This window comes from Cryptotermes secundus, unplaced genomic scaffold (genome assembly GCF_002891405.2).
Source record: "Cryptotermes secundus unplaced genomic scaffold, Csec_1.0 scaffold297, whole genome shotgun sequence".
Lineage (NCBI taxonomy): Eukaryota > Metazoa > Arthropoda > Insecta > Blattodea > Kalotermitidae > Cryptotermes > Cryptotermes secundus.
The window spans coordinates 848,584-874,731 of NW_019721762.1; the positions used below are offsets into that span (position 1 = coordinate 848,584).

The following is a 26,148-nucleotide window of genomic DNA, read 5'->3' on the forward strand; positions in this document are numbered from 1 at the left end:
AAGCCTATTACATCAATTACAGCTGTTTTACTTCCATGCATGACCTGTTTAGTGTCTCTCCCTCGTATTACATTAGGAAAAGATCCAGCAGACTGGGGAATGGTTGACCTAAGCCACTTACTGACAAAACAAGTTCCAGGACACTGAAGATCAGGATATATGAAACAGCTGCTGCCTGTTTTGAATGAGCGTGAAACGTGGTATTTTACTTTGAAGGACGAACACGAGTTAGAAGATCTTGGAAACAAAGTGTTTAGGATCATATTAAACCCAAGGAAGATGAAGTGAATATTTTAGAAAGAGGGGTAATTCCGTGATTTACCCGTATAAGGGTCAGCCAGTATTTTTAGGATAGTGAAATTTAGGAATCTACATTGGGCTGACCATACAGACCTTTGGTGGTGAAAATTCTGAGAAAACACACTTAGATGACCGAGAAGGAGGCGTGAGAATAATACTGCCACGTATTAGTGAATAGACACCGGGGTTTCGATTGATAATTGAACACTTAATCGTAATTACAAGTAATTATAACAATCTCACTAATTCATACGTTCTACGAATCACTACAACACACTGTTTTCTCGTTCATCTTCACTAGCCGTTGCTAGGTTGCTCGTTTAATGGCGAAGGGGAGTGTTTATAAGCCGCTACATAGCAACGACCTTCCCTTTTGGCTTCATCATTCCGGCCTTCACCCCTTATGTCACAATATTAAAAAACGTTTAAGAAGATAGATCGTGAGGATCGGTTCAAGGTCACGTCCAGTGGAGGGCTTAACTACTCTTTGTTATGATCTAATTAGATACTGTTATTTAATAATATAATTTAATAATGTATTTACTAATACCAAACGAGACTTAGAAGTTAATAGAATTGTTAATTAAGATCTGGTATTCGTGACACGCCCTACATCAACTCTCATAATGAAACTGTCGACTGTTATAGAAGAGTTAGTTGAGGTTAGTATAGAGGAAACTGTGGCAGCAATTTGGTCTAAATGTCGGGCGATTTGCATGTGGATGGAGTCGCCAGTCGCCTTCGTAACTGCTAGGCTTAGAAGAATGTTAGTTTGCACGCAGTGCGGTTAGCAGACGGTGACTGTACGGTAATAAATAATGAATCATGCATTGGAACTTGTGTACAAGTACTGCTTCATGACTCCCATTTGTTATCCGCGACTTTCCACTCGGGTACGTGCGCTGGCCATGCTGCTAGGATTAGTTGCACGGTATCAGCTCAGTTTCCCGGACTACATGCTGTCTCGTAATAGCCACTACGGCTCCTGGTTAGGTATGTCGGTGACGTCACCTAAATGTTTGAGAAAGAAAGGGACAGAGGGATATAGCTCAAGCGGTTTATTATTATTATTATTATTATTATTATTATTATTATTATTATTATTATTATCATCATCATCGTTATTGGAAGGGGTGGGTTTCCCCATGCACTTAGACAGTTATTGGTCCATTGTGCATCCCCCTTTTATTTCTACTGTCTCCATACCCTACCGGTACTGGTGCGTGCTATAAGCCCCGTTCAGCCAACGAGGTCGGCCGTCGGTACCTGATATTTCCCCCATCTACCAGAGACATTGGAAACTACTAGGGCGGGAAATTGTTGCCTGATTTTGCTCAGAGGTCTCCTAGAGACATGAGGATCTTTTCCGTGCCGTAAATCTACGAAACGGGACCCACGGCTTAAAGTCCCTCCCGGAGGACTTGTTCCCTGAATTTTTCCGCCCTTAAAAATTCCACGACCTCCGCCGGGTTTGAACCCGCGTACCTTGAGTCATGAGGTGGGAACGTTACCCCTAGACTACGGAGGCCGCTTAGCTCAAGCGGTTAGTCGCTGACTTCCCACCGCGGCGACCCGGGTTCGATTCCGGGTCTGGTCAAGTGGAATTTGTGGTGGACAAAGTGGCGCTGGTCCGGTTTTTCTCCCAGTACTTCGGTTTCCCCTGCCAATCTTCATTCCACCAAATTCTCCATCATAATAATCACCAGGCTACAATAGGCCAATCAGTGGCCGCCGTGCCGAGTGGACCCAGTTGGACTCCACTCCCACTAAACGAATTTTTACTATGCATTACAAACAGTAAATGTACCGCACTGGATTTCCGAACTGTAATTGTCAGCGCAAACAGTATAGCGAAATAAATTATTAAAAATAAATGTTTTAGCTGAAAACTAAATGAATATATTAAGCCACGCTACATGATGTCAGATGTTTTCTCTGTTGAGTAACAGGCGTCACATTTTCCAGAACCTTCGCGTAACTACCGCCTCCTTTTGTCCACTTTATAGTGCCAGAGGAAGGCTAACTGGGAAGTATCTCTACGGGGTTTGTACGATTACGGAATTTAATCTCGGAAATGTGGCTTTGAGGGGGGGGGGAGAAGGAGGGTCCGTGTTAGCTACAACTTCAGGAAACTTCGGTGGTACTCTTGCACTTTGGACTTCGTGAAGCGAAAAGGATCAGCAGTTGAACATTGAATCTATACGTACATTGATGCAAACGAAAGAAACTCTGAGCAAGTATGTTCTCCTTCACAGGTAACATCTTTACCCCTTTACTCTCTCAACATGCTTAACACCTGACACAACCGAGATGTCGCTTGGATTAATAGAATCTTGTCGATCATATATTTGATGTGATCTGCAGCAAAAATGCAATGATTAGAACGAATAAGCTATACACTGTAATCTGTTTATAGCTCTACAGTCCTTTTGTTGAACCCTTTCTTTGTATTGCTAGTGGGGTGGGACTAAGTCCCTTGTACTGCGGCCACTTCTGGCCTATTGTACCAGCCCCAGATGATAGGTGAGGGTGATTGTGGAGCAATTGGTGGAATGAAGATTAGCAAGGGAAACCGAAGTACTCGGAGAAAACCTACCCCAGCGCCTCTTTGTCCACCACAAATCCCACTTGACCAGACACGGGATCAAACCCGGGCCGCCGCAATGGGAAGCCAGCGACTAACCGCTTTGTTGAATCTTGGCCGCTTTTTCAATTACTTGATCCTGTACACAGTTTGTAGGTCTCCTTGGACGGGGATCAGCCGTTTGCAAGGCCGGTACCTACACACAGATATCAACACAAACACAAAATAAACGAACACAGACGTTCATGTCTTGAGCGGGATTCGAATCCACGATTTCAGTGTTCGAGAGAGCCAAAACCGCGCGGGCACTGTGATCAGCATAATCTCTATAATCAGAAGTCATCAAAATATTATTGTGACCGGATTATCGAATCATTCCGATTACTGGATTTCTAGCAGAGAAATACCTGTTTTTAGTACAGTTATTTGTTGAAAAGATTTATAGGTGTACGTGTATATTGTACGTAAACAACGACCGGAACCCATGGACATTCGACTGCAACCCGGGCTCGGAACAAGCTGTAACTGCTTTACGTCTTCCAGCAGCTAGAGAGGCAGGTCCATTAGTACATATTGTCGCATGTAGGGGTTTTGGATTGGATGATTGCATTTATTGACACCGTTTTCTTTCACACAGTACTCGGGACTAGAGGCAATAGAGGGCTATCGTTGTTCTACGCACTTCACAGTTCACCGTTGCACACGCACTAGTGTTCTCAGTCTTCACTAGTCGTGTCCTGGCAACGGATTTTCACAGTAGTTATACCAGTCTCACTGTAACTTCAGATCACACATGGAGGCTTCTTTGCACAGCCTGACTCATTTTCTTCCCATTATTCTGCAGCTGTCAATTCCGAAGACTGTACTCAGTTCGATTCCTCCGCTACTGAGTTCATATCCCTGCGGGATATTTTGGATCTGTACATCCACTCCCCCGTACGCCTTCATGACGTAGTGCTTAATTAGTTAAGCACATGGAGAATCTTACTTGATATATATATNGGTCAAGTGGGATTTGTGGTGGACAAAGTGGCGCTGGGGCACGTTTTCTCCGAGTACTTCGGTTTCCCCTGCCAATCTTCATTCCACAAATTGCTCCACAATCACCCTCACCTATCATCTGGGGTTGGTACAATACGCCAGAAGTGGCCGCAGTTCAAGGGACTTAGTCCCACTCCATTAGCATTAAAAAAAATAAGCTATGCAGCGAATTTGTCTCAGCATACTCGTAAAACATTTTTTCTAAAATTTGACATTTGGAGAGTTCTTGCACCAAGCCCTTCAGTGTTTGTTAGTGGCGATTACGTACGTCTAACATTTCTAGGTTCTTGACTCGCATGCCGTTCATGTGACCTTCAGAACACGTTTCGTTACCATAGTTACTGTGAAAATAACTTTGTCGTCGTCATGGTCGTGGAGAAAGAAATTGGACTCGAAGCAATGCCTTTAACGACAAAATGAAGCACCTTTCCGGAGGTGTCTCTCCGCGACAAACCTTTCTTCCCCCTCCCCTTCTCTCTGTTTGGTGTTTGCTGTTTTTCCTCCGTAACGGCGTTTGGGAGAAATAGGGCAGAACGGACGGATTTTCGGCTATTATATATATGGATTATAAATATTGCCTCTCGCAGTACAGAAATGACAAGTCTGACATATCGCTGACAAGTACAAGCACACCACAGGATTCCTATTTCGAGATTGATCGATTCCTTCATCCTCTCTTCCTTCCATTTCCTTTTCTTGCTCACGGATGAGGCGTCTTCATCTCTTCAGTGGGACGCATTTCCTTAGGCTGATATACATGTAGCGAATGTTATACCCGAAAACCCATGGCGGAAACCCCTACACACGGGGTTATACATCTGAACTCTGTGGTGATCAATCATCCGAGATGGTGTAATTCTCGTTTACCTTCTTATTCCTTTCATCAGCACGTTTATTATTCATTCATTGTCCACGATATTATCACTAATACTTTGTCAATGCTTATCAAGTCCAGCAAAGTCGCTCTTGAGATGCTGATAATGTCTTAGCCAGTCAAGAAGTTTTCTCACGTTTAAAGAACCAAAGATGCATGCTGTATACACGGGAGTTCATCACTGGACCTATTTTGAGCAAATTCAATGCGAGTCCCTCGTACCATATTTCTGTAAGATCTGTCTTAGTAGTAGTGTCCTCCAATCTACGCTTAGTTCTTCGAAATGGTTTTCAGTTTCCGCATGCGTGCTACCTGTCCCATCCATCTTATCCGTCTTGAGTTGATCTTCATAATAATTGGGGAAGAATTTTTTTCTTTTGGCGCTACAGCCCCACTTTGGGCCTAGGCCTATCTCCATGAAACTCTCCGTTTCACTTCGGTTTACTAGATCTTAGACATTCGGTGGGATTCCTTGGAAGTGATCAGCTCGTCGCAACGCCTCTGCCTGTACACAAACACAGAAAAACGCTCATACACACACACACACACACACACTCCAAACATCCATGCATTGTGTGGGATTCGAACCCACTATCCCGGCTTCCGAGCGAGCGAAGACAGTGCATGCCTTAGACTGCTCGGCTACCGTGACCGGCAGTTGGGAAGAATACAAGTTATGAATTTCTTTATTATGCTAATTTACTTGTACTTCGGTTACTTGCTGTGGGTAAAGCGGCCGAGGTGTGAAGCTGACCACTCAACACCATCTGTTGCCAAGGTTAATAATACGTGGATCTATACCTCCTCACCCCATCCGTCTTCGTGGCACCGTGCTGCTGAATGAAGTAAAAGGTAAGAGGCCTTGGAGGGCCATGGGGTTATGAGACGTCGAGACTTCCACATTTTCTAGACAGATGGCTCACAGATGGCCATGAGGTTGTCAGTCTTACGCGCCGGCCGCCATTTACCCCCCACGGAAGATTCCTGGTAGTCATTTCTGTTAGAGCCTGAGTCGATCCCAGGGCCATAATGAGGCTGGAAGGATTAGGTCAATTGAAAAATCCAATTACCTCATCGGGAAACTAACCCACGATCTTCCCGCTTGTACAGTGACAAATTTGCCTTTGGATGAAGTGTTTTTAACACATTGCAAATAAACCTAAAGCGCCTGAGGAAAATTTACCATTGATTGATTGTTACATTATTTTTCGCTCAGCCCGTACAGCAGCGGTTTTACCGTTTAAAAGGAAATATTTGCCTCCATTTCGTCTTGAAATTAAGGGAATCGCTTGTCTTTCCTTTCTAGTACAGCTGAAATTATATATATGTTAACCCCAGTGGAAATTCGTGCAGTTTCCTAACTGTGATAGCAAAAAAAAAAAGAAGACGTTTTGTGTTGTGCTCTCTTTTCTGCAGGAATGACACACATGACTTTTTTATTACAGGAGCAAGAGCAGGAGTGTGGACCATGGCTTCAGCCCGCCTTTCGACCTAGACTCTCTCCGCAGCAAAGTAGAGGGTCGTTTCGAGAGTGTTGGCAGGGGTAAGTTTCATAACTGCTGCTTTCCCCAACTTGAATGGACGTGTGGCAGAATAGTGTCACTTTGAAGAGCCGTTGCTTATATCCTTGAGGCATTTGGCTGGTCCGTAATTCCAGGTTCGATAATAACTGCTTTAGAGGTTTTGCTTCGAAGATGGGATCTTGTTATGTCTTGCAGTAAACTCCAGACCAGCAGCTTTGAAACTTGAGTTTTTTCTTACTTTCTTGGGGTGGGGTGAGACTGAGTTCACTTGCTACTTCGGCCACTAATTGGCCTATTATACCAGCCCCGGTTGATAGATGGTGCTGATGAATGTAGAGCAGTCGGTGGGAGGAGAATTGGCAGGGAAAACCGAAGTATTCGGAGAACACCGGCCTCTGTTCCATTTTGTCCACCATAAATCCCACCTGTGCTCGAACCTGGGCCGCCGCGGTGGGAAGCCGGCGACTAACCGCTTGGGCTATGGCACGGCCAAACTTGAGGTATTAAAAATTCGCATAGTGGGGGGTGGGGTCCAGCTGGGTCCACTCGGCACGGCGACCACTAATTGGCCTATTGTAGCCTGCCCCGGGTGATTATTATGATGGAGAATTTGGTGGAATGATGATTGGCAGGGGAAACCGAAGAACTCGGAGAAAATTCACCCCAGCGCCACTTTGTGCACCATAAATCCCACTTGACCAGACCCGGGATCGAACCCGGGCCGCCGCGGTGGGAAGCCAGCGACTAACCGCTTGAGCTATGGCGCGGCCAACTTGAGGTATACTCTGCATTCTGTTAGCTTGATTCCTAAGATTCTTTTTCGAATATTTGGTTGAACCAGAAAGATAAATTATGTTATATGCCTCTACAAAGAATACTGTTTTTACAATGTGTAAACTTTTGGGTCGTTTGGACTATTTTCTTTCCTGAAGATTTGAGATGTAGGATTTCGCTGCATAGGCAGTTAGAGGAATGAACATAGTTTCCAAATTCCTTTGTATCAAATATATAGATTCCGAGAAATTCTGCAAAATTGTTGAGAATCCTTAATAAAACAAACAAACAAACAAACAAACAAACAAACAGACTCCGTGATTTTAGTCAGCAAGCGAACTATACTGACCGAGCGACGGCCGCTTGTCGGCGAAGTTCAGTGCCAACTTTTGCGGATAGAGGGTGTCGCGTGGTCAGCGCAACGAATCCCCACGGCCGTTAATTTCGGTTTTCTAGACCGGAGCCGCTATTTCCTTGAAATAGCTCGTCAGTTATCATTACGAGGCTGAGTGCACCCAGTTCCAGACCCACTACTTCTCATAAATAAATCTGGTAGCGCCGGGAATCGAACCTGGACCTCTGCATCTGCAGCCAGGAGCACTGACCACTAGACCACAGAGGCGATCAGGAGAATCCTTAATAACTTGGCGAATTGAGGTGGGACGTTATAACCCATACAGCGATGCGCCGCGAATTTTTTTAGTTTTCAGTGTGAATACAGTGTACTGAATTTAATCAAAATCATGAAGATGGATACACCTTAGGGATCCCTGTCTTCCATCTCTTGCGAACACTAGAAAAAAGAATGTGATACGAGAAAATCAAATTCTTTTGCTAAATTCTGTCCACGTCTGATATAATGATATAGAGACTATATAAGGCGTTGTTGGAATTTTGATTTTCTCCCAGTAGTAACACTGCTGCCAAAATATACCATAGCGTACCGAATTCTCTTGACATTTCCAGGAGTCTGGTTGTTTTAGACATGATGGCGCACTATCGCGAGCTTGTTTTGTTCTTATATGCAAAAAAAAAAGACCAAGTTGTTTGAAATTGACCCACAGAGATGCTGTTTGATTTTATCTACTCAGAGTACATAAGAAACAGTAAAATATTTCAAAACAAATTCGTGAAATTTATCAGGATTGTTTCTTCTAGACACACATGTTGCCCAGAAGTTAAAACAACGTAGCTCTTGGCGGTACAATATGTTCACTTTAATTTTCTGTTAAGTTTTAAAGTACGTTCACTCCATTTGACGTGTTAAATTTCCGTGTCCACTTGCACTTGATTTTCTAAAGGAGCAGGGATAGCGTAGTCGGTATAACGACTGGTTACGGGCTGGACGCCCAAAGGATAGGAGTTCGAGTCCCAGTAGGGTAAAAGATTTTCTTGACGTCTTCCAGATCGATTCTGGGGTCAAACCTCCTATACAGTGTGTAGCAGGGGCTCTTCCCCGGGGATAAAGCGACTGTGTCATGAAGGTCACTACTCGCTTCCAACTAGTGCCGAGGTCTATACATCCACTCCCCCATACGCCTTCATGGCGTAGTGTTTAATTAGTTAAGCACAGGGACAACTTTACTTGCCTTTCTAAATAACTTAAATACTTGTCATATGCCTGGAATCAGAGCGAAATTGCTCCCAAATTTCAGAATCTGCATTTTAATAAGCTCTAAATGTGGCATGTTGTCTCGCCACCCGTTGAGTGATTCAGTATTGAGGGGGTGGGTTTCCCCATGTACCGCGACTGATAGTCTATTGTATGTCCCCCTTATAATTTCTACAGTCTCCATCCCCTACTGGTACTGGTGCTCGCTATTAGCCCCTTTCTGCCAGCAAGGTTTCTACCATCTACTTGGCAGTGGTATCTAATACTTTAGTCCCTTTCTGTCAGAGAGGTCGTCCCTCCTCTGGCAGTGGTACCTAATACTTCCCCATCTACCGGAGGCATTGGAAACTACTTTGGGCGGGAAATGTTTGGCCTAATTTAGCTCAGCGGTCTCTTAGAGACATGAGGTTCTTTTACGTGCCGTAAATCTACGACACGGGACACACGGCTTAAAGTCCCTCCCGCAGGACTTGTTCCCTGAATTTTTCCGCCCTTAAAAATTCCACGACCTCCGCCGGGTTTTTGAACCCGCGTACCTTGAGTCATGAGGTGGGAACGTTACCCCTAGACTACGGAGGCCGCTCTCGCCACCCGTTAGTCATGTGTGAGATTCCACCTTTATGCGTATTTTGTAGTTATGTGTTTATTCTTGCACTTCAGTTAATCATTCTATTGAGTGGCCCTAGAATTATTCATGTACTAATGGTTTATTTAATAGCGCTGTCTGTAACATAGACTAAGCCTATACTACCACAGTCAGTAAGTTCGTGGAATGGCCGCAAGGCGTCGTACGGGAATTTACTGCCAGTATGTTTCAGCGGTGTTTTCGGCAGCTATATCAACGTTGGCAGACTTGCATAGCGCCCAACGGCAACTATTTTGAGGGCCGATGTGGGTCTGTGTAAGTGTATGTGAATCCCTTGTAATATGATGCAATAAAACCACATTCCACGAACTCAGTGACTCTACCACGTATAACTTTGAATGGTAGAATGGTTGCCGATCGCAGTGGCCGCGCTGTCGTGAGATATGAGCATTCTTCGTCCGCGCGAACACTGTGGTCGTGGGTTCGAATCCCACTCGATTCGTGGATGTCTGTGTGTGTTTATTCCGTGTTCGTGTTTTTCTGTGTATAGGTAGAAGCCTTCGCGACGGGGTGATTCCCCGTCAAAGGAGTCCTACCGGCTGCGTATAGTATTAAGAAACTGAAAAGCAGCCAAGGTCCAACAAAGACCTGTAGAGCCATAGATAGATATGTAGGGAGGATGAATTGGAATGTCGTGTCAGGAAGCGGTCGTGGCCTGTGTCTTAGTATTCGCTTTAAGGGACTGAGATAAACCACGAGAAACCTCAGGAGGGTCAGTGCCCTGGCCGAAATTCGAAAGTACATCCCGTAACTCCAGGAGCCTTACCGTCTGAGGCAGCGTTTACTGTTGCTTTAATGTGATCCAACTAACTTGTGTGGAAAACATACGATGTTGAGTAGGCATTACTGAGAAGCTTGTAGGCTCTCATATGGCCAAAAGAATCCTCGCCTTTTACGGGAAACGAAATTAAATCAGCTAGTTGACAAGATTCCATCACTTAACCAGTTTTATCCAGTCCACAGCCTCACACTTTATTTATTTATTTAAACTCCATTTTAATATTGTCTCACCATTTATGCAAAGCTCTGTCTTCGGGGCTTCCTTATACAGGTTAGTATGAATTTCTCATTTCTCGCATCGTCCTCCGGTCTTGTCTCCCTTCACTTAATGCCATTTGATGCAGAAAAGAACTTGATGAAACTCCTTATTATGTAAATTTCCCATCCTTCTGTTACGTTCTCTGATATCGAAGTATTCGGAGCAGCGGTTGTAGTGCTGAAATACTGCGGCTGGTAATCTCTGCTAGATCCTGCGTCTTTACTGGATGTCATGGTTGACGAGTTGAGAAGATTGGTACTTATGACATGTGGCTGAGATTTTAACTGCAGGTGGAATATCGTTTTTAAGTGTAATCGCTTTGTAGAGATGTAAAGTTGTAGAAAAAGCAATGCACGTGGACGTAGCGTGAGTACAAATCGCATCCAAGGACACAGTCATTAGTTACTGCTGTGGAAATGAGGTGGAAGAAATATGGTTCGCTTGTAAAAATCGGACGAAGTCCATTATGAAGAAATGAAACTCGAACTCAGAGCAGTGCGGCAGCGTACAGGTTTTACAGTACATCATCTGTGAGTTTCGTTTGAGTTAGGCGGTTATGGTTTGTTTGGGGTAGATACACATTGCCAGATTTTCCCCGCAGAAGGCAGTAGTGTAGTACAAGAAATTACATATGGCGGATATTGACACAGGGTGGTTTGCTGTGCCAGCAACTAGAAGTCGCCAATTTGGGCATTCAGGTAAAATGTTTAATATTCTATTAGTGATATGACTTTATTTCTGAACAACCGCATAAGATGAATTGTATTTTGGTTCTTTAGCTGTCGCAGTATGTTGGTTTCATCGGCGGCAGGTGGGCCTTGCCAGCCTGCCTAGTAAGGGTTTATCGATTGCTCTTTCAAAGCAGGTCGCCTGCCCATCTGCCCGGCCATTTCTCACGAAATGAGGTTAGGAGGAGCTAGAGGAAGCTTCTTGTCAAAGTGTACGTGTTATGATTTGTTACCTTATTATCCCGTTTTGCTTTCTAATTAGGTGTTTGAAATGGCGCAGTGGAATAGTTTTGCCCAGCTCTTACTTCCGCTTTGTCTTTTGTGAGAAATTTCTGGCACGGCGTTCAATAGTGGTGGTCAGTTGGAACACATCTCAGTTTGATGGATATCGTGCTTTCGATATCTGGCAGCAATTCACTTGTAGTCATTCTTAGATACGAGTGCGGCTCAAGCACGTTTCGCACTGTTGTTATTGTACTCGTCCCCTTGACAGCCATATGAAGACGTTCGCTATGAAAGGAATAATTATTCAACACATTTGACGCCCCGATCGAGTGGTTAGCACGCTTGCAATGTATTTAGCAGTTCGGTTTTCCGTCCTGAGACGGCCTGTACTGACCGTAATTCTTCACAGTTTTCCTAAGTCACTACAATGAGCATTATCGATATACGAATGCAAGATTTAGAAGGCTTGAAATATAGGAGTTCTATTTCATATTTGCGAGGACCGGATTCAAATCCCGGCCCAGAAACCGAATGTCCTTAATGAGATTATGTATGATTGTTCTCAGTTCCTCTGGGCATTCTCCTGTCTATAACTAAGTCACTGTTTCATGGTTCATTTACAACTTGTCACTTCCTAAATCATGTAGCGTCTAATGGGAGTGTGATTGATGACTGATGAATTGGAAGGTTTTTGGGGGAAAAAAAATCGGTCATGGCCTGATCGAGGCACTGTTCGCTCATACTTGGAGTATCTTGAGAAGAACCGCAAAATATTTCAGTTAGAATATCCTGTGTCCCAACCGAGACTCGAACTGAAAACCCAGCCCACCAAGACGACAAGTCTTAGTGTTACCTCTGTGGGAACAGGCTCGGTGTCAAGCCTCAAAATTGTGATGTTCTCTTGGCGTTTTTGCCTAAATTTGTTTTCATCTACCATCTTATCCGTGTTACATGTCCGGCCATCTCACATTCTTTCATTTGATCACCATAATAATATTAGGTGAAGAATGTATACAATCTCTGGACCCTCTCATCATGTAATTTTCTCACCCTCTCTCTCACTTCCTCTCCCTTAGTTCCAGGCATTCTTCTCAACATCCTGTCCTTAAATATCCACACCTGCATAAGGCAATACTTTCCTAAGGAAACAGTTTGTAGACAGTGAAAACTTGGATCCGTGTTATACCCTCAACAAGATTCTTGGTGCCAGTAGTTGCGAAATACAGCGAAAATATTCAAGGGAGACTGTTAATTACCAATAAAGGTTACCATTTTGATTTTGATTTCCGCCTACGAGTGCTCTGTGAATTGCGAATCGTTTCATCATACCTGTATAACATTTTCCGTCGCATTGCACCGGGGTGTGGGGAAAGTAAATATGAAGTACGTATATTGGTACTGAGTATCATACCATAAATTCGCTTGCGCGCCTGTATTGTGTACTGAATAAAGAAATGCTCCTTGCTTATTTAACGAATTGTTTAACCACATAGTTTATCTGTTGTTAGTTTAGTGATAGGAGCATTAAATATTGGGAACTGAGAAAGACTTGGAAAGAGATAATGGTTGTTTATTTTTATGCAGTAGCGCATAACTAAAAATATTTCCATGGCGAAACCAAGGAAACGCTCGAAGAATCTCAGTCAAGTCAGTCCAGGTTGAGATTCGATCACAGGGCTTCTCATGCATAAAACAGGAGAGATAATCACGACACCATAATATTTTCTGTGACCATTGTTGTTTTATGAAGAACTTGACCGTGTCTCACGGTGTTGTCGCTTGCAGATTTACCTATACTTCTTCAACCCTGAAGATGGGGGCGATACGTTCCTCCGAAACGTCGGTTAACACCACATATACACGGTGCCAAATCCCAGAAGACTGCTTTCTTCATAGTCACCGCCGTGAAAGCCTCAAATCTTACATTGTTGTTTTATATTTTCCCCTACTAGCTATATTATCACAAGAAGTGGCCTGAAACTTCCAGGAAAGTAGACTGTGATTTCTGCAATGCAGTGTGTTCTTAGCTGTTAATTATGTCATATTGCTTTGGATATTAGAGATGGGTTCCACCAGAACAGCATTCTCCGTGCAGGAAGTTGTATTTTGTTGATGTGAGAACGTTACGTTTTAACATAAACACAGCGCGGTAGATAGACAATAAAGCATTAAAAAAAGGTAAAGCTGTCCCTGTAACAGGCCGCGAAGGCCCATAGGGTTGTGAGATGTCGGGGCTCCCACATTTTCTCTAGACAATCAGCTCACAGATGGCGGTAAGATTGTCAGCCTTACGCGCCGCCTTTTACCCCCCCCCGGAAGATTCCTGGTACCGATTTCTGTTAGAGGCTGAGTCGACCCTAGGGCCATAATGCGGCTGGAAGGATTAGGTAAATTAAAAAGAAAAATCCACCTCATCGGGACTCGAACCCTCGACCTTCCGGCTTGGTAGTATAGTGCCTCAGCCAACTACGCTACCGCGTGCCCCTGCAATATCCCTACAATTCTACCTGTAGCATTTTATTCTGTGTCTAGTATTGCTGTTCCCCTACCATAAATACCTGTTCTACTCTTCGAAACATTGTAATTGGTCGCATAAAACTGACAGTGTGTAGCCTGGTTGTCTGTAGTGGCGCGGTTTGCAAAATTACGTCTGGTTGCCATCTAGGCGCGCCGTCATATGCCTACAGCTCGTGAGTCAACCGCTTCGGAAAATAAAGCTTAGAAAATTATAACTAACCTCACTCACCATTTCATTCAGTCTCTGTCATTCAATCTTTCATCTTCTTTCCCTTCTTATTCTTTTTTTGCCACTTACTTACTCACTCTCAACTCTCCCGCTACTAACTCACTGTTCACTTAATCCCTGTTCGAGCACTCTCTCACTTACTGAGACGCAGTAAAACCACAATGGGCCCAGTCCGGAGCCAGATCAGTTCACAGTACCACACAGCCCTTCTACTCAACTCGTGTACCGACTGAAACATTTAATCCAGAATGATAATTTTACGTCACATAACCTAATCTGACCTCACCTCGCCGAACCTATGCTTCAAACTTAACCTAACCAATACTAGCCTCGCCTAACCAAACCAAACCGATCCAGAAGCTCCTAAACCTTTTCACGATCTATCTCATCGTTCATGTTTTAGTCACGGTAATATTAGTTGAAGAATACAATTTACACTGATATTCCTGTTATTCCCTCGTCGATTAGAACCTCGCGTCGCTGTTAATTGGGAATTAATTTTGAAACAGTTTTTTAGGCCTTCGGTGTGACTCCTTACATAGAGAATCGACCCATATTAATGAATGACTGTACTCAGACAAGGAGAACAGAATGTTGGAAATTGCGCAATTGCATCTGTTTCTTGATCGGTAATGAAGTTTTATTATGCAGTTTTCTTCATCCTCGTGTTTAATGCCTGCCTCTTCAGTCAAAATATTGGCCTCGTTACTTTGATCTCGCTTTCTCAATATTTGTTCTTCACCCGTTTATATTGTTCAAAATGCTTCGAGTTTTGCCCCATCTGGATCTTGAGTTCCATTAGCAGTACAGCAAACCGCAAGTATTTCTAATCGAGAAATCGGATATTGGTAAGGTCGAGTAGTACTTAACAAATTTGTACTAAAGCAGTAAATTGTAAATGGCAATAAAGGTTCTCCTTAAAACTATTGAAGTCAGTATGTAGGTAGTAATGGTGTTTTCCGTACCCAGTGACAATATCTCATCGGGAATTAGTGTCTTTTTTTTCTTGAACCGACAGCCCTCAGCTTCATGATATACTTCTCTGCACAGTATGTTACAATAACATGCACTGGACGCACTTTACGTTGGTTGATAGCGGTTCAGTATTTTGATGAGGAGTTTTCGATATATAAGGCAAAGCGCCACTGTCCAATGTCAACCTTACACTAATGGCGGATGGATTGCCTACACTTAAGATATACGGGTTGTCCCAGGATGGAAGGTCAGTATTCTGGTAGGTCATAGTTTCGGTCATTATAAACAAATAAAAGTGTATATGTACATGTATCTTATTCCGAACCGTTTCCGAGATAGAGCAATTTCATGTTATCGCCCACATATATGAACGTAAAGATGCAATCAGACGAGCAGCACGAAAATGTATTACACTAGGTAAACTATACCAACTTTGTCACTTGAGCTATAAATATCGGTATTAGAAATAATATCTTTCTTATCAACAGTTTTGGAACTGTATAGTGGAATAGCTCTATCTCGGAAACCACCAGGAATAGGAAACATGTACATATATATTTTTTGCTTAGAGTTATCAATACTATGGCCTTCTAGAATATTGACCTTTCCAGCTGGGATACCCTATATAGTTTGCCACAACACACAACTCATTTGTAGTACACAGAGCTGTCAGATTCACTCAGTGGACAGGCATTTTTGCCTTCTGTGTCCGTTCCTCTCTTTGTAGTTGAGTTATCAACCAATTGAAAGCGCCAGAGAAAGGGAGGCTGCCATAGTTTATCAGTTTAGCATTAGTAACATGACGGCCATGGACAGCAAGGCTATATTGGTTGTGCGGTTCTTGTCTTGAGGCGACTTGTCTTCTGGATTGACTCTTTAGCAATACTCCCTGTCTACGTCTTGCTGGTAGCATGCTGGGTTTACATTTCGACTCCGAAAATGAAGAAAGTACTGTTCTTACTAGGGGGCACGCGGCAGCGTAGTTGGTTGAGGCATTATGGTAGAAGACAGCAGGTTACGGGTTCAAGTCCCGATGAGGTCATTGGATTTTTTCAGTTTACCTAATCCTTCCAGCCGCACTATGTCCCTGGGGTCGACTCAGCCTCTAACAGATATGAGTACTAGGAATTAATTAAATAATTTTCCTGGGGAGTAAAGCGCGGCCGGCGCGTAAGGCTGACAACCTTACCGCCATCTTTGAGCCGATTGTCTAGATAATATGGGACCGTCAACGTCTCACAACCCTATGGCCCTTCACGGCCTGTTACAGGGATAGTTTTACTTTGACTTTTCTTACGAAACGTCAGTGGACTTCTGCTAGACTACACGACGTCACATCCCAGAAGTGAGAACCTCAGGTCCAACAAAACTTTGTTGACGGCTGACATGTTGCCAGTACCGCAACTAACCTGTTAAGCTGTGACAACTTTCCTCTCTGTAAAGCTTTCAGTTGGTCGATAACTCGCATGTAAATAGAGACACGGATGGAAACGGGAAAAAATAGGAGGTTTGGCTGGAAAGTTTGAGGAATAATAGCATTGGAACGCTGCTGTCACGTCCCGCCTCGGACCTGTCAGTCCTTTTTGTAACGTGTTCCTTCAACTTTCATTTGGTCTGTGCCACGTTCTTGTGAATTTATTGTGTGTGTCACAGTGTTAGATTAAACGAAGGCACATTGTGCTCTCATGATTTAAACATGTCTCATTATTTTTGAACAGCCCATTAATCTAAAATATCTAGTGACATGGAAGAAAACAGGCACCGAAAGTTTTAAAATGTTAGGGGGGTCTTCAGTGCCGAAGGGACAGATAAGATTTTCTAAAGGACGATAAGAAGCCCTTGATCATTCTCTATCGGACCGACGGGCAAATTGATGAAAATGTTGATTATGGCTATTTGTTCCTTCAAACGAAGAATGGGCATCATAATGATAGAAGAACAAGTGGATAATAGATGAAGAAACTCCGTGTCCTTTTAGTCCGTAAACGAACTATACCGACCGAGTGACCGCCGCTTGTCGGCGAAGTTAGTACCAACTTTGGCCACGCCATAGCTCAAGCGGTTAGTCGCTGGCTTCCCACCGCGGCGGTCCGGGTTCGATCCCGGGTCTCGTCAAGTGGGATTTGTGGTGGACCAAGTGGCGCTGGGGCAGGTTTTCTCCGAGTATTTCGGTTTCCCCTGCCAATCTTCATTCCACTAACTGCTCCACAATCACTCTCACCTATCATCTGGGGCTGGTACAATAGGCCAGTAGTGGCCGCAGTACAAGGGACTTAGTCCAACCCCACTAGCATTAAAAAATAGTGCCAACTTTTGGTGATAAAGAGTGTCGCGCGGTCAGCGCAACGGATTCCCACGGCCGTTTATCTCGGATTTCTAGACCGGAGCCGCTACTTCCTTGAAATAGCTCCTTAAGTATCTTCACGAGGCTGAGTGAACCCCGTTCCAGATCCACTATTTCTCAGAAAATTTGGGAACGCCGGGAATCGAACCCAGGACTTCTTGATCTGCAGGGAGATACTCTGAGCACTAGATCACAGAGAAATTAAAAACGTTCTTGTTAAGATAGTATCAAGAAACATGACTAATGGCAAACCACTGTTGAAATTCCTGACTCGAAACATGAACCTTCTGATGGAACATACTACCTGTTCACCCGATTTGAGCCATATATTCCCAACTATAGGTGCTCCATGAATTTGGGCCGCCGGAGGAGGTCCAGGTGTGTACGTCACGCGCGCTAAAAGCTATATCAGAAAATACGTCCTAGAAATGCATCAAAATATGGCAGAACAGAATAGCTTCGAAGCGTTATATCTTAGAACTCTTCATAAAAACGGTTGTGAGAACCTCAAGTCCTGCAAGAATAGCTTCGTTTATAGCTACTAGAGGGAACTACTTTGAAGGGGACGGTGGCATTTGATGCTTAAGTCGAGTTTTAACATACGTACTTACGGAGTCATTACTAGAACTTCCCAGCCACATTTCGTAACCTGTCCACCGAGTGTAGCTGGCAGCACTGTGTACAGAATATCTGCCTCTGCTTGCAGCATAACTCTTGCTGGTTGCATGTGTGGTTTACTCTTCGGCCGTGATAATGGAGGCAGTACTTTTCTCTGAAACGTCGGTGAACCCTTACCGGACTACACAGCGTCACATCCCAGGACTTAATATTTTAAAACAGGGATTTGTTTCAGCAAATGAGGATCCTTCCATTTTCAGGAATGCTAATGGGTTGCATCGGTCCTTGACCCCTGACTTGGTTCAAACTCTGCATCTGTTAATCACATTCAGTCGTCACTGGACGATGAAATGTGGGAGATATTTGTTTAATAAAAAAACTTGGAATTATGAAACCCTATATTTTCAGCAGGAGCACGGGGTAGCATGGTTCGTTTAGGTACTATGCTACAAGCCGGAAGATCGCGGGTTCGATTCCCGTTGAGATTATTGGATTTTTTAATTGACCTAATCCTTGCAGCCGAACTATGGCCCTGAAGTCGACTCAGCCACTAACAGAATTGGGTACCAGGAATCTTCCTAGTGGGAAAGGGCGGCCAGCGTATAAGGCTGACAACCTCACCGCCATCTATAAGTCGATTGTCTAAAGAAAATATGGGAACCTCGGCGTCTCACAACCCTATAGCCCTCCGGGGTCTGGTACAGGGATAAATAAAAGAATTGTCAGTAAACGAAATTATGATATTTCTTTGACTAGTTTCGTGTCCTGAGTATGCACAAAACGGTTGCTGAATTTGCAGCCAGACGCGTCATATCCGCAATTTTAATACGCATCATCCGCAAATAATCGTATCATTTGCGAGGAGATACTTTTCTATAAAATGTCAGGTAACGATGTTAAGGACTACTGGTTGTAATACGAATTCAGCCGTCTCATCTGTTGGACGCGGTTCTTTGTAAGTTTGTAACGGCGCACATAAACTCACACACCGTAGTGTTTAGTCATGTCCGCCATTAATCATAGCTGTTGTTTGCAAACCTAAACTGCCGTCACACCGGAGGAGGTAGGTCACCTTGTTCTCTGACGTTGAGGGAAGAACCTAGACTGAAGGTATGCGAGGACGGGGCACTGAGGAGAAATATTTGAACCCAAGAGGGATTAAATAATAGGAGGATGAAGAAAATTACATAATGACGAGCTTCATAACTTGTACACTTCGCCAAATATAATTAGAATGAAGTAAGAGATGATTAGATCTGCAGGGCGTGTAGCACGCATGGGAGAAAAGAGGATCGAAGGCAGGCTTTTAGTGGAAAACTCATTAGAGAAATAGGACGGAATGATATGAAATGTATTCATTTGGCTCAGGATAGGGACCAGTGGAAGACACTTATGAACATGGTAATGAACCTTCTGGTTCCTTAAAATGTAGGAAATTCTTGAATAGTTTGCCGCTGGTGGCTTCTCAAGAAGGGCCCGGTTTTATGGAGTTGGTGGAGGTGGGCTTATGTGTCATGCAAAGAGCCATCATTGCTGGAGAGTTGCATAAAATATTGTAACGGATTTGATGAACACGTTGCCAAGCAACAGCTCAGTAAACACCGTCCAACACGCAATAATAGAGAAACCTGTGTTTTCCATATCCGCGGTGACGTCACACAACAGTGGGTAGTGATCACGTGACATGTGTTTCCTGTGATGCATGTCCATTTCGCGGCTATATAAGTAAGAGTCCAGGAGGGTTCAGGGCAGTTACAAGTTAATAGTAGCGGCAGAAGCACGCAAACAAGAGGATAGCAGTAAGCTGAAGGAGTACAGCAAGCAGCAGCAGTACAGAAGAGTACGAGAAGTCGTCCTGTGAAGATTTAACGTGTGACTTGAAGACTTTATGTGTTCTGTAGTGCAGTGATATTGGGAGTGTGTGATTTAGTGAGACTTTTATAGTTCCCGTGTTAGGCATCCGTGAAGACTAGTGGAGATAGACTGAAGAGAGTAGCGTGGAGTATCTTGTAGTGTGAATGCCACTAACAGTGTTATAATTAATTGTAGTTACGACCTGTAAGTATCCAATAAATCCAATTACCAATCAGAACCTTGTCTTTAGTCATTGTGATACACGTGACAATATTGTCGTAAAACTAGTACAAATAGCTTAAAAGGCGTAATGACTTAAACAGCATTTAAATTGTCGACATGCCTAATACTATCCATTTCATAATCATTTCGTCTTCCCGTCTCCAGTCTGAAAACCTAAAGCTTAAAGTATCATTTTACTAATTTTTGTACGATACGAAAGTTAGTCTGTCTCATCTCATTAAATTATGAGCCCCAATGCATTACACAGCAGCTGATATCATGAATACTCATTCTCGTACAGATTTCTAATCCTGAGATTATATTTTGTTATCGGTGTACTACCAAGCAACGTCACATGACTTCAAGCTGCTTTTGTCTTCCTCGAAAACTAAGCTGTATCCAATAAATTTGTAATCCGGATGTGTGATATCCACCGTCAGAATAAGCCTGATAGAATCCGACTTAAATGTAATATTTCCTACAGACAGAAAATTAAATATAACGGGTTATGAGCAAAGGATTTTTGTATGTGTTGAAGTTCATATACAATCCGTGGAGGTAATTTATACAGTTTGTCACATAATTCTTTTTGTTAAAATTGAACCGTTTTCCTTATAATTCGTTATTTTAACGCAATAAAAATTAAAAGTCGTCTCTTACGATTACTCTCAGTTAAATTAGTACTTAAAACTTCAACGATTCTGTGCAAAATCTGATTATAGCCTACATTCATATGAACATTATACTCTCGTTCAATTCGCTGACATTCACAGGCCAGTGTTATCATCTCACAACGTTATGGGCGATTCCAATTGGCTTTGCTTCTGTCAGTGTGACAGGGTAACTGAATTCCATTAGCAGTAATCTTATGAGTAAATAGTGATGACAACAGATCCAGTATATCGGAGATCTATGCATAGAGCGCTGCCTTGCGTTGAGTCTGTGCATGCGAATCTGCTTACCGTCTCGACAAGATTTTAGTAACTTAATTGCTTCCTCTAGCAATCAAGGCTTTTCTAATTCCACACGCTCCTTCCTCAGTTACGCAAGCCAGTTTTAACAGCCTAACCTTCTGACGTCACGTTAACCACGTGACTCACAGCGTTCGTACCTGGTTGGTAGGCTATGCTGTTTGACGATAATATAGAAGTACGAAAGGTGGTTTGCCTTTGATGGTGTTCGAACGTACCTGTGGAAGTTTTGCTTTGAAGTTCGTGTGTTATGTGTTTGCGTGTTATTTTGTGTTCATGAAATCAGGCAGATCTGACGTGAATGTCTGGGATACTGGACAGAATTCACTTCTTTAAGCAGTTTATTATTCAGTTGGGTAAAATGTCTGCTAACATGTCTAGTGCAACAAATGGTTATGTTCGGTTGTTCTTATGAATATAGTATTGTTAAGTACGTAAGAAGTCTCGTGGATGGTAGTTCTGAGGCAGTCCATTCAGACTACGGACTATTAAGCGCAGCATTTGTTGTGATGGCAGGTTTATGTTGAAGTTATAATGGATTCTTAGAAGCGGAGAGTAGAGTTGTCCTACACTACTTTGATGCATAAATGATGTATTTAATGGTTGTGAACATGAAAATTTAAGATTTATTAATATATTGGACCGCGGAGGTAATATTCAAATCAGTTTTGCAGGGACTGTCTGCTTACAAAAAGAGCTGTAGTTACTGTCTGGAAACGTCATTATTTCATACAGAATTGTAATCCAGCAGTCTTCTGTGAGGCATAATTCCGTACGTATGCAAAACTGAGGACAAATATATTCTAGTATATATAAACCGTCAGTTACATACTCTGCATTCGTCTGTTTCTGAAAAAGAAAAAATCGGAGAGCATTGGGACAGTACGTAAGGTATTTGTAGTATTCAAGAAAGTCTGTGACTGAACTGAAGCATACGAAACAGGTTAGGCTAATCGAAAAGGTTTGTAAATGAAACCTGTACTGAAGTAAATACAGCGTAGCGTTTATCTGATTCATTTCCTATTCGGAATGGTTGCCAAACAGAGTTGTGTTATCACCATTATTGTTAGAATGTGCTGTCAGGAAGGTCGAAGAATAGACGGAGGGGTTGAAATTCGGTGGGATATACCGATCTCTGTCCTATGTTGATAATGTTAATTTATAGGGAAAAGCAACCTTATCGCCATCTTTGAGCCGATTGTCTAGATAATGTGGGACCCTCAACGTCTCAAAACCCTATGGTCTTTCACGACCTGGTACAGGGATAGCTTTACTTTTTTAATTACTTTTATAAGGAAAAACAAATACCACAAAGAAAAACAGAGGAGCTCCAATAGAAACTAAAAATATATACAGAATAAAGCTAAGTATTAGGTTCGTCTGTTGTCATCAGTATTCAGGAAATAATTGTAATAATAAATCTACCTGTCAAGGTCGAAAATGTGGCAGTGTTAAAATATTTGGGTAGGGCAGTAACAAATTCAGTTTACAAGAAGGCCCATAAAACGGACCGTTATAGAATAATAATTGTTAACACTGTCCAGTGTGATTCAATTTGTAGATATTTATTTCTTTGACATACTTAGGTCTGCTGACCATCTTCGGAAGGCATAAGATTAACACGTTCAGAAACTGTTATAAGGGGTTATCAACTCCTTCTAGTGGGATTGATATTTTTTTTCCCTCCTTTTTAATTTTTCATCCTTGACGTGTTTCGGTTTGAGAGACCATCTTCAGAAGGACATATCGATACAAGCGGTTATATCCTTCTGAAGATGGTCTCTCAGGCAGAAACATGTTAAGGATGAAAAATTAAAAAAGTAGAAAAAGACATTTATCAATCCCACTGGATGGAGTTGATAACCTTTTATAATAATCCTAGTGTGACGGACCAGGATGAACTAAATCAAATTTAAAAACTGAAGAAAGCAGTCTTCTGGGATTTGGCACCGTGTATATGTGGTGTTAACCGACGTTTCGGAGGAACGTATCGCCTCCATCTTCAGGGTAGAAGAAAAAATATAAGAAATCTGCAAGCGGAGAGACCGTGAGAACCGGTAAAAGCAGACATATACACGGTGCCAAATCCCAGAAGACTGCTTTCTTCATAGTCACCGCCGTGAAAGCCTCAAATCTTACAAATTTAAAAACTACTATTACAAATTTCGTAATAGACTTTAAATGATTCTGACAATGGTGTATACTGTATGCTGTACAGAACTATAAGGTTTATTTTGGACTCTATCCATCGTCTGGTATATATAAGACAAAAAACCAGAAGATGGATAGAGTCCAAAATAAACCTTATAGTTGTGTACAAATTTCGTAATGCATACTTAGAATTTTTATGTAAAAATTATTTACAATAATTTGGATTAAAATCTTATTAATGTTTATTATCTAAGACATTGAACCGGTATGGTTTGTGTTCTTGTGTGTCTGAGTCCTCAGAGGTCCTCACAGTGTTGGCCCCTTTTTTTAGCTTGTTATGGTTGGTTGTTTCCAGACTTCACGAAGGTACAGAACCATAACAAGATGAGAAAAGGGGGGTGGGGGGCATCACTTCGAGGACCTCTGAGGACTCCGAATAACACCCCAATGTTCCATTTTAACAGGAGGCACGAGGATACAAACCATGTCAAGAAATACAAGAAACTATAATTTGACGTATTTTGAATGAAAACAAACTGAATGTGTTTGAGAACATGATTCTGAGGGAATATTTAACCGTAAGGGAGGGGAAGCATTAGTAGGCTGGAGAGAATTACATGTCATGACCTTTATAAGATATACTTTTTTTTTGCCAAGTAGGCGTATTATTAGAGCGAATAAGTCGAAAATGTTGAGATTTGAGGGGGCGGAGCAGGTAGCACGAATAAGAGGCGGAACAAGCATCCAGAATTTTAATCGTAGATGGTGGATGGAAATCATTTGGGTTATCTAGGCATAAATGGGAAGATAATATTAAAATGAGTCTTATAACTTCGCCGACAAGCGGCGGTCGCTCAGTCGGTATAGTTCGCCTGCGGACTAAAACAACGGAGTTTGTTGTTCTTAAAGACAGAATGAGAGCGTGGACTGGATTCACCTGACTCAGGATAGGTTCCGCTGGAGGGCTTCACTGAACACAGTAATGAACTTTCAGGTTCCATAAAAGGCTAGGGATTTCTTGACTGTCAGATACTCCTAGCTTCCTGAGAAATAACTGCACCCTGGGGTTAACTGTCTCGTATGTGTTTGCAGAGAAGCCAGATATTGTTTGTGATTACTTTAGATTATAGTTTCTAAGGAGAAGTCGATGTAACGACTTGAGGAAAGATACCAGAGTTGTCTCTCCCTTCTCGCTTCGCCTAGTTTACTTTTCTCGAAGTTTTAAATATTTGGGTTCCAGTTTTAGAAGCAGTCGTAACGTGTGTTCTGACGAATATGACGACGATAGCTTCGTGTGAGGTCAGTAGTTTGTTAGGCCAATCTGGATCCCCGCTTTTGGTTCAGGATTAGCCGTTACGATAGACTTCCCAGTTTAGGTGTTTCGTAGGCTGCGCCATAGCTCAAGCGGTTAGTCGCTGGCTTCCCACCGCGGCGGCCCGGGTCAAGTGGGATTTGTGGTGAACAAAGTGGCGCTGAGGTAGGTTTTCTCCGAGTACTTCGGTTTCCCCTTCCAATCTTCATTCCACCAAATTCTCCATCATAATCACCCAGGGCAGGATACAATAGGCCAATTAGTGGCCGCCGTGCCGAGTGGACCCAACTGGACTCCACCCCCCAGTGTGCGAAATTAAAGAAAAAAACAAATTAGGTGTTTCTTCTGGTTTAAGTTCGGTGTGTGAAGAGCCAGTGGGTGAGTGCAAGAGAGTTTATTATTCAGGCAGAAACTTTAAATGTGATTGTGACACAGAGGACTAAGGATTAGTTGCGGACTCATGCCACCTAACAAAGGAATATTTTTGCAATAACTGGTGACATCTCATGCTGTTGGTAGATAAATTTTTCCAGGCCAACGTAATTAATGGAGCAAGTTGAAATTATTGCTCGCATGTTTCATGCTAACCTTGTGTACGTATCACCAACATGTTGTCACATCATCTGATAGCCTCATGAATGATGGAGCTTTGCCTCCACTTTCCCATGTATCGTGGTGCTTGTGCGCAGGGCAACACATTTATTTTATTTGCTATAGCGACTCATCAGTTTATCTATATCCCATTGCAATTTAAATTCGAATTTTGCTCTACCTTGTTTTACAATGTTTCTGTATTTCAGCATCCCGTTGCAATTGTTCAACTTAACGTACATTATTTATCATCCGTCAATATTGCAACACTCCTGCAGTCACCACTCAATTTTAATTTAACATTATGCACTTTGACACTACATGTTTCGGCCCCAAACGTCCATCTTCAGGTGTCTTGATATGTTACAAATATTTTATTAAATTGTGTTAAAACTGCTACACTGTCTTAGTTCATATTAAAATCACACTGCAGTTCTCTTTTCCAGGTAAAATCAGATAAAATCCTTTAAAGTTTCTGTTATACCCACGTTATTTTGATGCATATTGTTTCACCCCACACGGGGTGTCATCCATGTTCATAAATGTATGTCTGTCCAGGGTGTTTTGTAACAGCAGCTTGCCCCTCACGTTCGTAGCCTACTTTTCAGTTATGACTGCCATCTGTAATTTATAAGATCCCTAGATTAATGTTGTTTTCTAATTGTTTGGTATTATTATTATGTTATGTTTGTTTACTTTGTACTCACATGCCGGCCCCGGTTTGCGTGTTTCCTCCACAGCGTTTCGTGGTGTTTTTACTAGTGCCGATGTGGTGTGTGTGTTCCTGTATTTATATGCCCTGGTTGTGAGGAGTGCATCCGCACAGGGTACATATCAAGACATCTGAAGATGGCCGTTTGGGGCCGAAACATGTAGTGTCAAGGTGTATAATGTTAAACTAAAATTGAGTGGTGAATGGAAGAGTGCTGCAATATCGACGCACGATAAATACTGGACGTTAAGTTTACATTCTCTGTTAGAAAATTATCCACAAAAATGTTTCATGTCTTTTCCGAGG

The 26,148-nt window shown here is 42.6% G+C and overlaps 1 protein-coding gene across 12 annotated transcripts in view; it reads left to right on the top strand.

Moving 5' to 3' along the window:
* Positions 1-26,148, top strand: part of LOC111875648 (oxidation resistance protein 1) — a 394,105-nt gene that overhangs the window by 222,648 nt on the left and 145,309 nt on the right. For 9 of the 12 annotated variants that reach the window (XM_023872059.2, XM_023872061.2, XM_033750161.1 and 6 more), the window contains one exon: positions 6,245-6,342. In XM_023872059.2, coding sequence (XP_023727827.1) covers positions 6,245-6,342 — 98 coding nt within the window. Of the gene's footprint in view, positions 1-6,244; positions 6,343-10,960; positions 11,092-21,255; positions 21,433-26,148 lie in introns of those variants that run through there. The other 3 variants (XM_023872064.2, XM_023872062.2, XM_023872063.2) reach the window with 3 other exon arrangements.